At 48.1% G+C, this 10,081-nt stretch overlaps 5 protein-coding genes across 5 annotated transcripts, besides 15 other annotated features; all 5 read left to right on the forward strand.

Moving 5' to 3' along the window:
• The first annotated feature begins 32 nt into the window (after window positions 1–32).
• Window positions 33–60: a microsatellite.
• Window positions 61–90: a microsatellite.
• Window positions 91–175: 85 nt separating this feature from the next.
• Window positions 176–1,195, forward strand: TraAM80_00117 (DnaJ chaperone protein; the record flags this gene model as incomplete). Its single annotated transcript, XM_029377209.1, has 1 exon — window positions 176–1,195. The coding sequence occupies one exon, from the start codon at window positions 176–178 to the stop codon at window positions 1,193–1,195; it is 1,020 nt and encodes a 339-aa protein (XP_029242952.1).
• A 193-nt stretch (window positions 1,196–1,388) lies between these two features.
• Window positions 1,389–1,452: a microsatellite.
• Window positions 1,453–1,561: 109 nt separating this feature from the next.
• Window positions 1,562–1,601: a microsatellite.
• Window positions 1,602–1,622: a microsatellite.
• Window positions 1,623–1,657: 35 nt separating this feature from the next.
• Window positions 1,658–2,377, forward strand: TraAM80_00118 (succinate dehydrogenase subunit; the record flags this gene model as incomplete). Its single annotated transcript, XM_029377210.1, has 1 exon — window positions 1,658–2,377. The coding sequence occupies one exon, from the start codon at window positions 1,658–1,660 to the stop codon at window positions 2,375–2,377; it is 720 nt and encodes a 239-aa protein (XP_029242953.1).
• Window positions 2,378–2,453: 76 nt separating this feature from the next.
• Window positions 2,454–2,490: a microsatellite.
• An 82-nt stretch (window positions 2,491–2,572) lies between these two features.
• Window positions 2,573–2,602: a microsatellite.
• Window positions 2,603–2,655: 53 nt separating this feature from the next.
• Window positions 2,656–2,715: a microsatellite.
• Window positions 2,716–2,821: 106 nt separating this feature from the next.
• Window positions 2,822–2,850: a microsatellite.
• Window positions 2,851–3,499: 649 nt separating this feature from the next.
• Window positions 3,500–4,276, forward strand: TraAM80_00119 (ribosome-associated protein; the record flags this gene model as incomplete). The annotated part of the gene is made up of 1 exon (XM_029377211.1): window positions 3,500–4,276. The coding sequence occupies one exon, from the start codon at window positions 3,500–3,502 to the stop codon at window positions 4,274–4,276; it is 777 nt and encodes a 258-aa protein (XP_029242954.1).
• Window positions 4,277–4,572: 296 nt separating this feature from the next.
• On the forward strand, window positions 4,573–5,010 carry TraAM80_00120 (uncharacterized protein; the record flags this gene model as incomplete). The annotated part of the gene is made up of 1 exon (XM_029377212.1): window positions 4,573–5,010. One exon carries the CDS (start codon window positions 4,573–4,575, stop codon window positions 5,008–5,010), a length of 438 nt encoding a protein of 145 aa, XP_029242955.1.
• A 782-nt stretch (window positions 5,011–5,792) lies between these two features.
• TraAM80_00121 (uncharacterized protein) lies at window positions 5,793–8,363 on the forward strand (the record flags this gene model as incomplete). The annotated part of the gene is made up of 1 exon (XM_029377213.1): window positions 5,793–8,363. The coding sequence occupies one exon, from the start codon at window positions 5,793–5,795 to the stop codon at window positions 8,361–8,363; it is 2,571 nt and encodes an 856-aa protein (XP_029242956.1).
• A 65-nt stretch (window positions 8,364–8,428) lies between these two features.
• Window positions 8,429–8,449: a microsatellite.
• A 1,117-nt stretch (window positions 8,450–9,566) lies between these two features.
• Window positions 9,567–9,601: a sequence feature (A-rich).
• A 43-nt stretch (window positions 9,602–9,644) lies between these two features.
• Window positions 9,645–9,670: a microsatellite.
• Window positions 9,671–9,771: 101 nt separating this feature from the next.
• Window positions 9,772–9,823: a microsatellite.
• Window positions 9,824–9,855: 32 nt separating this feature from the next.
• Window positions 9,856–9,881: a microsatellite.
• Window positions 9,882–9,983: 102 nt separating this feature from the next.
• Window positions 9,984–10,006: a microsatellite.
• The last annotated feature ends 75 nt before the right edge of the window (window positions 10,007–10,081 follow it).

Genomic DNA, 10,081 nt, shown 5'->3' on the forward strand with positions numbered 1-10,081 from the left:
AGGAACGTAGTACGTGTGATCGAGGAACGTAGTCTCTCTCTCTCTCTCTCTCTCTCTCTCTGTGTGTGTGTGTGTGTGTGTGTGTGTGTGCTTGACGGGATCGACATGCCGGGTGGAAACGGTTCAGCAGAAGTACAAGTTTGTGGTTGGTGACGAGAGGTAACCGCTGGTTTGGATGCGTTGCGGGGTGTATGACAGGACTTTTTGCGGCGCACTGCGGTACACTCGACTGTCGCTGCCGCAGCGGTGTTGGTGTTCAGCTCCGTATGGTACCTTGCATGTGGTTGTGCGGTTTGTGAGCAACTCGAGCATACCGATTGCAAATTGCTACAGGCGCCTCGGCGTCGACTGTACGGCGACAACGGAGGAGATGAAGGCCGCATACCGGCGCCGTGCACTAGAGTGTCACCCTGACGTGGTGAGCGATGATCAAAAGGCACAGGCGGAGGTGGAGTTTCGTGCTGTTTCCGAGGCATACGACGTTTTGATGGACCCGCACAAGCGTGCAGAGCATGACAAGGCTCTTGGACTGGATCGCGTCGCTGCATCGAGAGCAACGTCACCGCAGCGGGATACGACTGCTTCACCGTCGCCAGCTTCTTCTAGAGCTGCTTCGACGCGTCGGCAAAAACCATTTGTGCGGGGCGATGCCGATCGCAAGTTTCGTGAGGCGTTTCATGGCATGTCTATTGATCAGGTCATATTTCAGGAGCGTTTGCGGCAGCGGCAGGAAAAACGAAAGCTGCATGAAGCGACGGCCTCTTCTTCTTCTTACGAGGAGTCGTTGCGCCGTGTTATAGTGGATGCCGCGGAACGATTTCACGAAAAGGTGCAGCGACAGTATGGACCCAGTATGCTGCGTCATGTGAAATTGCAGACGGAACTGCCTAACGGTCCGCAGCCGCCGCCCTCTGACTACATGCCATTTCGCCCGTTTCATGGCTGGTCTGTGCCAGAGGGCGTCCGCACAGTGCCGGAACCAAGGATGGGCCCTATTTCCCACGTAAGTGAAGAAAATGTGAAATTTGAAGGGCCGCCAACACCCATGCGAAGGGATCTACCGAAGTATTTTCCAACTGTAAAGGCGCTAGACGGCTCTGTGATGGGTCGGGGTGAGGCGCTGCAACACCTCGAGAGGGAAAGAAATGCACCGTACAATATGGGTAAACTGTACTCATATCATAGACCTTACTGAAATGTGTTGTTATGCATTATTCGTGTGGTTGATTTGAAGACGCCGGCCACTTCTACCAGTAGTGATGAAGGGGGGCGGTCTTGCAGCTTGTGTGAGAAATATGCCAAGTTGCTATTGTGGTTGCTGCGTGGGAGGATAGGATAATATGAGGACGCAGTTTATGCACGAACGCGTCTGGTTTACGTTTTCACATTTTATTTTTGTTGTTTTATGTGTGGAGTTTATTCCTGTTTATTTATTCATTTGATATTATTATTGTTGTTGAACGCTTTCTTTTTTCCCCTTTCCAGCACTTAGTTTTTCGTTTGCGAACAAACAGAGGCGCGCAAAGTTAGTCAATACACGAAGCAAAGCTCAGCAGGGAACACAAAGCAAACAAACAAACAAACAAACAAACAAACAAACACACACACACACACAAACACACTGTTAGGAATAAGGTGGTAAATCAAACACGCAAAAATGCGCCGCCATGTTCTGAAAGGCTTCATGATGGCCGCTCCAGCTGCATCGGTCCTCGCAGTGCCTGCCCGAGGCATTTTCACGCCGTGGGGGTCTGTCCCGCTTGAGGAATGGGCGTCGACGGAGTCTTGGTTGAAGCGCATCACCAACAGGTCAAAGTATCGTAGCTTTGAGTTCTGCCATGTCCCAGAGGTTGAGCCTCCTCTGGGTGTTAAACTCTCCGCGGTGGAGCAGTACCTGCTCAGCTGCGTGGAGGACGACACCAACCGCCTTATGAATATATCCTGGACGTATGATTTTGACTCATTCTGGAAAGACCGCGTGAACTCTCACGATCTCCTCTATAAGGCTTTATACCTGAATCAGTTTCCGTTTTACAGGTTTTTTTTTGGAGACTGCTCAAGCAACGAGGCAGGACGGAAACACATTGAAAAAAAGCTGAATTATCTCAAGGCTGTACTGCACTGGGCAGGGAAGACGGAGAGGCGCTATACGGCTATAATGAAGGCCAGATTTACGATGCAGCGCGAGATCTGGAATTCGCTGGAGCGCGAGCGGTACCTCATGGGGTGCGTGGAAATCGTAGAATCCTTCAAGAAGAAGGTGCCAGAGGAGTTTGCTGCAAAGGCCATTGCGGAACTTGAAACCGAACTCAGCAGCATGCGGCACTGGGTGTGGGACTGTCCCAACGCGAAAAGGACATACAAGCAGTTAGCGTGATAGAAGCGTGGAGATGCTGAACATGTGGTGTCGCCGTTAGTACAAAAAGGAGGGGCTGGAGAAAGCGAGCAGCATGTATAATATATATATATATATATATATATATATATATACGTGCATAGTTGTAGAATCTTGGAACGAGCGCATGGGAGGCGGGAAAAAGGGAACGAAATCCTCAAATAAACCACTTTGTATGGTGTGGGAGGCGTGTGTTGGGGTGGGGTGTAGTAAGTGACGCGTTCACATAGTATTGTAGACAGTCTCCTCGCTTTTCTCCGTTTCTTTTTTTTTTCTTTTTTTGCCTGTCTTGCTTTCAATTGTTATTATTATTTTTTTTTGTCCTGGACCTCAAAAAAAAAAAGTAGGTGTTAACTTCATCGCCCTGAAGGAGAATGGGGTTGTGTTCATCATCATTTCTATTCGTGTCCTTGACAGTACGGTGACTTTTTATTTTCCTCTTTTTTTTTTTATTTGTATGTGTTGTTGCTGATGCACGCACTCACGCACAGCAATATGTGTGTAGGTCGTTCTTAGCAATGGGCATGCCGCAATCATTTTTGTGGCGTGTGATGCATTCCAATGCAGTGGACAAACACATATGCAAAACACAACAAAATACGACTGCGGCGTTAAGTCGATTATTGGCGGGCACACAAGAACGGCTTGCATAAGGAAGGTATGTTTCACGTGTGTGCGTGGTGTCATTCATTTTGTTGAACTGAACCATGGGAGTGAGAGAGATGAAGTAATTTGCGTCTCGGTACTGCATTCTTGGTGGGGACTGCGGCACCGTGGGGTGGCTGCATGGTATGTCTCTTCCCCGTATTTTATTTTGTATGTTTGAGCAGGCTCCCGCCAGTGGCAGTGGAGCATTCGCGTGGTTGGGGACGCACTACAATCACACCCCTATCTTGACTGTATGCGTGTTGCCAAGTCTTCTTCTGGCATTTCTTTTTTTCCCTCCTCAATTATTATTATTATAAACAAACAAACACGAAACAGCACTCACAACAAGAACGGGAAAGCCTCCGGAGCCGATAACGAAGGGACTCATTGACAGCGACTGAAGGGAGTGCCGGGGAGCTGACAGCGCACGTAGACGCAGAGAAAGATAGAACGCTGATGAAGGGTGAATTGTCTCGTTGCCTATGGGCACGCACGGCACGCAGCTGCCCCACCTTTATCTCTGTGCGTTTTGGTGCGACTGCCTCCGCTGACGATTTTCCATCGTCTGTTCTTCCCCCACACAGGGGATACGACTTACATAGCTTTAGTTCCTCATATACACCTCGACTCCCCGTTCACCAAAGGCAGAGCTACGGTACCGCTGTTATTCGTCGGTGCTTCTCCGGTCCAACTCCGAGTTTGGCGGTGGAAGCTTTGAGTTGTGCTGTGCCTGCTGTGCTGTGCCTGCAGTGCTGTCGCTCGCACATTAGTTCCTTCAAGGAGGAGGGGTACTACCGCCTCGCGCAACTGCGGGACATTCAGATAGACGAGAACTGCTACACTTTGCGCATGGCCCGTGGCGGTGGACCGGGGGGTCAAGGGGCGAACAGCAGCAGCAACAAGGTGGAACTGCGTGCCAGCGTCGTTGCTCTTAGTGAACATTTCGACGAGGAGCTAATTCACAGACTGAAGGACAATGAGCACGGTAAGGCACTCACCGCGGACGGAGCGATATTGGTTATTTCAAGCCATGAGCACCGCAGTGCACATCAGAACAAAGAGGCTTGTTTGCGCCGTCTACGGGAAATGATTCAAAAGGCCTCATGGGTGCCTCCAGTGGAGGCGGGTTCCATCAAACGCCCCACAACAATCATAACGGCGCACAAGGTGGAGCGGCGAAAGAAGGGTTCATTGAGAAAGATGCAACAAACAGCACGCAAAGGCCTCTGGTGATGGGAGGGAGAAACTTTGCTGGTGGCTGTTTTGCGTGGCGTGGAGTAAGTCTTGCACGCTGCTGAGCTGCTTTGTTTTTCACAATGTTTTTTTTTTTTATATTCAGTGTCTTTCAATTTTTTTTTGTATATTCCGCTCGGAATGGCGTGACGTCGTCGCGTCTTATTCTTGCCGCTTTTGCGTCTTCCCCTCTTCCTCTTTTCTGCTGGTGATGGTTTCAAGGGCAGGAAACGAGCAAACAAGCCGTAGGGTGTGAGATAAAGTTAGACATTTTTTTATTGCTAGGAACTGAAGAAATGCTGAAGCGGTTCCCCAGGCGACTTGCGCCGCGTGCAAAGAATCACGCTGAATTAGTAAAGATGTGGAAGGATAATTCACATGTGGTGGAGAAAGCCAAAGCGGAGAGTGGCTTGCAGTTTCGCGACACCCGGCCGCCTCTGATGAATGAGTCCGATGAGGCAAAGCGTCGTCGCCTCATCTATCAGTCTGCCTATCGCGGCATGGTGGAGATGGATATCATTCTGGGTGTCTTCTCTCGCAAAAGTCTCAAAGAGATGCCACGTGAGCAGCTGGATGAGTACGACATGATACTCCGACACTTTGATGACGATTTATACAAGTGGGTTGTGATGAACGAGCAGCCGCCTGCAGCTGTGGCAAACATGCAAACGTACAAGGCCCTACAACAATTTGTGGAGGAGGAGAGGGAAAGCCTTTTGGGGCCAATTGTTTAGCAAACCCCACTCACCGTGTAGATGGTAGGAGGGCATTTGGAAGGACCCGCATAGAATTGAGGAGCCAAGAGCAAAAAGACGACGGAAAGACACACATCTATACCAAAACGAAGAAAAAAAACATAACCGAAAGAAACATGTATGACTGCCTCGGCTGGTGAAGTACGAAGTGGCCACGAATTCCCAAGGAGATTACACGCCTTGGCTCCGTGACTCTTATACTGCATTGGATACAAATGTTGCGTGTTCGTGCCGCAACGGTTTATTGTTGCCTTGATTTTTGCATTTACCCTCAAATTCCTCCTCCCCTCTTGCTTTTTTTTTCTTTGTTGCTTCCTTTGGCTCAGCATCTTTTGGAGGCGCACCAGGCAACACCGTTATATCCCGCCCCTTGCACGGCGTTCGCATTGGTTCCCTCACTGCACCGTGACCCTCTCTTTCTTCATTGCGCCGACACCCAGGCATCTAGTTGAACCTCTTCTATCTTCTGACTCTGACATTGCTGTGTTTTGCTTCACTATCACGTGCTGCTGGTGGTGACGTGGTTTAGGGCTAGAGGAATCAACAGCAGAGCTGCGCGAAGAAAAGCAAGAAAGAAGCACGAGTGAACCATAGCGATAGCGTTTGGGGAAACGTAGCCAAGGAAAGGTATATTAATATTTTGTTGGGGAATATCCGAAACTGGCTGGGTCATAGGGCACTTTGGTTTACAGCTGCCGTCTAATCCTAACATCTTTGGCTGGAATTCACTGCTCGGAGTGGCAGTCGTTTTCAACATCGTTATGCCTATGAAGGGTGATGCAAATGAATCTCCCTACCGTCGTTGGTGTGTTAGTGTGGCTTTGCAGTCGTTCTGCGGAGAGCCGTGGGCATTGTCACGTGGTCAAGGAGGTTGTGACCACAGCGACACGGGTGGGGAGCCGGAGCATACTGATGCTGCAAGCAGGCAGCAAAAATTAGATGCCATGACACATATTGCCGGCGCTCCACTGCAGTTGTGTGAGAATTGCGCCAAACAACATGTGAACGACACCGAAAGAGAAGAACACCTTTTGCACTTGTTGGACGTCTTGCGTCAGTACAACTCCAACGAAAAGCTGTTGGAACACACAACGGATGTTCTGTTTGCATTGGAATCGCCCACGCTGACAGGGACCTCTGAACATGTTGAGAATGCCCTAAAAGAGGAATGTGGTGCCCAAATGCATTACGAACTACTCACCCCTCTGGACCCTCTTGTGACGACGGTGTTGTCCCCGGCAGTTTCCGTTGTAACAGATGAATGTTTGAATGCCATGGTGCTTGTATATGGTGCCACTCAAGAAATGAGGCAATTTGGAGTGATAGGAACTCCTGAGAAGTGTGGGTTACTCCCACAGGGAATTTTTATGGTGATGAACCGTACTGTGGAACTTCAAGAGCGAGAGCTTAATGCTATGTCACACCCTTTAGCGCCTTCAGCAGTATCAGAAGCGGTAGAAGGCAACAATATTACGACTTCCACCAATGACGATTTTGGTGTTATTGGGACGCATTCTTTCGTCCGTGCCGAGTCTACATTTATTGCTTTTGGTGCCACATGCATTGTGGATCTTCTTGATTTGAGGAACGACCATGTGGAACTTGTATTGCACTTGGAAGGCTCTCCGTCAGCGCCACACCATGACGAGGGTATAAAAACTTCTCCAGGACTGAGCGGGGACATGCCAGCTGATGCCCACGTGTGTCATGCTCGAACAATGCCGGCTGAGCACGCCAATCATGCCTTGGAGGCACTTGATATAGGTCTTGGAAACTTCACACGTGCCACTGAAATGGGATTATTGCATTCGGACGCAGGATCATCACTCCTCTTTTCATTAACACTCTTCACGGATGACTGTCGCTCAGCAACCTTCCACTTTCTTTGCCTTGCTGAGGATGCAACTGTGCAGAATTGGTTGGCTTCTTCCACGCTGGCACACAGTCAGGCGATACCCGATGGGGAAAAGCCTGAATGGCCAACCAGACAAAACATGACGTTTCCAGAAGTGCCGGACCACAATACCGTGACCATGTTAGTTCCCTCGCTTTCCTTTGGGAATCTTTTAACCTCGGTGCTTGTCTGCGGTTATAATTCTATTATAGCTCTTCAACGACTCTCTAGGGATCTCAATTTTGCCGTGACAGGGTGTCGCGTGATGACAATGCCTCAATTCACCGATGTTAAAGGACAGCGTTCCTATCAGCCATTACCACCTGAATGGGAAGAGGGCGTCACGCAAGATGGGAGGCGTTATTATGTCGAAAAATCAACAAAACGCTCAACATGGGATGATCCGCGTATCGAGTTGAAAGAACGACGTAAAAAAACTCCATTGGATTGTTCTGATGACCCACAGGAAGAGATAGGGTTTGCCATTCCGGCGATGCGACAGCCGCTTCACATACCACTTAACAAGGAGGACAAGGCATTCCTTGATGAAGATCTTCGAAATGCGTGCAGAGGAACGTTACCCAGCACGAAGTCGAAGTCTGAGGAGCCGCCATACAGAATCGTAGTTGTCGACACGGGAAATGAGCAACACGTGTTGCTGGGATCCACGCCATTGCGGCAAACGGATGCGACGCAGATACCGAGTATCATTACTTGCACGGGAGTTGAGACCCATGTGATGGGAGAGATTTCCTCTAGAGCTGACGCGGCTCCCAAAACGTTGTGCGGCGGAGAATTGGAGGCGGGCGTCAAGGATGACGGCTCGATTTTTCCTGCTGACAGCGACGAAGAAGAGGAGGAGGATAATAGTAAAAAGGTGATGGGGGTCGATGAAGCAGACCGTACGGGTCACGTGGTGTACGAGGTAGAAAATCTTCAGTTTGAAATTCCAAACAAACCATGTGTAGAAAAAGAAGACATGACAGAGGAGGCCGCAGAGGGAGGAGAAAGTGTCACAGCACCCGAGAGTCAAGCAAAAGTAAAAAACATTTGTACGCGTTTGGTGCGAGGTGCCGAGGGCAACGCCTCAGTAGGTACTCCCAGGAGCAATAAAGATGATGCTCCGTTATCTACGTCGGAGGCTACGACTACTTGTGTCCGCATAACTCCAGAAATGCAGGAATTGGAATCCCTGGTGGAAGAGTTTTTTCATTTTTATGTGGCAGCTTGTGAGACAAAGAAACGTGTTGAGCATCTTGAGCAAGAGATGGCTCGCATCCAAAAAGAGTTGGAAAATAAGAAGGAAATGGAGGATGAACTGCGTCGTGAGAGGGATCAGGTTAAACTGCTTCGTGAACAGCTTGCTGCGGTGCATGCCACACAAGGTGGAGCACTTAAGCCGCTTGAGCAGAGTGAGACAAGTCTCATTGAGGTGTGAAGTGGCATGTAAGATGTATACACTCACATTTACCATTGGCGTGTTCGTCTAGATTTTAGTGGATGTTATTTATTTATTTATTTATTAAGCGCAAAATCTGAACTTCCAGAAGATGTGAGCGCCGCAAATAACAGCGGATATTATTTTGCTCGTGCGGGCGCAAATTTCATCTGCATGATGTACACATTTTTGCTATTTTGCAATTGGTTTGCCGTCACTTTATTTATTGCTCTCTGTGTCGGGTGCATCGTGGATTGTGATACTCTTGCTTGGCAGCGAGAGGCTGAGCTTTTCCACCGAGACGTTGGCTTGCCACAGCGGCACCATCACCATCACCACTACCAACAACAACAAAACGATTATTCTCTGCGGTTTTTGTTTTGACCAAAAGAAATGGTGTAGGTGGTCGCTGCGAAAGAAAGGGAAGAGGCTCAAGTGAGTGATTGCACCCACGCAGTCTCATGCACTACCACACTGGGGATCAGTGGAAACTGCGGAGTGAGTGCAGAGCGAAAATGAAGGAAACAAATGCGTCGGAGAGGGACAAAATAAACTGCTAAAAAGTAAAGGAGGATGACAGACTTGCTCTTCAACAAAAGCCAACATGGAGGGGGCACAGCGGGTTTTTTTTTTTCTGTGTTATTGTTTGTGAAACGGGCTTCATGGGGAATGATGATTGATGGTGCGGAGATGATAACCGGCGTCGTTATCCCTTTGGGGTCTACTGCTCCACTGGGGGAACCGCCGTAATCTCTTTAACTGTGCATGGTGAAGGAGAGGTGCGAAGGAAGTTTTAAGTTTTTGCTTCAAAAAATAAAATTAGTAAGAATATTTGTAAAAAAAAAAAATTGTTGATGGATGTGGGAGAATACAAAAGTGGTGACACAAGGCACATATATATGTGAGCGTATGCAACGTGTAGTAGCATGCAAGTGCGAGCCAGGTGTGTATGTGCCCGTGTGTGCTTGGGGGGTGGAAGACTGCAGGGAGGTTTGGTTTGGTGTTCACGAGGAATGAAAATGATTTATGGAATCCTCATGGAAATAAAGTTATTCATAAAACTGTTTTTGTTTTTAAGACTAAACTACACCATGGCTGTCACAACCACCGCGGTCGTGTCTTTTATTTCTGAAGGATGACGAGAAGTGGGGAAGCTGGTGAAATGATTTTATAAGTTGTGCTTGTTGAGAAGAAACGCATGACAAAAAAAAAAAAAACGAAGAAAGGAAAAAAAAAAACTGGTTATGTGAAGCATGAGTGGGAAGGAAATAGGACGGGGAGATATATATATATGTATGTATATATATCTGAGTATTCCTGTCTTTTCGTCTGTACCACCCACATTCTGGGTGTGACTTTTATTATTATTTTTATTTGTTTTTTCCTTCTATTTACGACCAATTCTCAATTTTTTTGTTTTGTTTTGTTTTGTTTTTCGTTTCGTTTTATTTTGTTTTGTTGGTGCAGGCACCTATGGTTGTGCTTGTTTTGGATATATATATATATATATATATTTATCCGCCTGTAATTTGTACTTGTGGAAGCCTCTAGTTGTTCATTTACGTGTGTGAGTGTATGTGCCATTGTCGCCACCCTTCTCCTGCGGCGAGACGAGTGGTTCCCCCCCCCCCCCCTCCCTCCCCTCATTAACTGATTGAGACACTTCTTTGCGGAAATTATCTTTTTAAAACAAAACAAAAAAAAAACAACTCCTTCCC

Source organism: Trypanosoma rangeli, assembly GCF_003719475.1.
Source record: "Trypanosoma rangeli strain AM80 chromosome Unknown Tra_15.4_contig_00002, whole genome shotgun sequence".
Lineage (NCBI taxonomy): Eukaryota > Euglenozoa > Kinetoplastea > Trypanosomatida > Trypanosomatidae > Trypanosoma > Trypanosoma rangeli.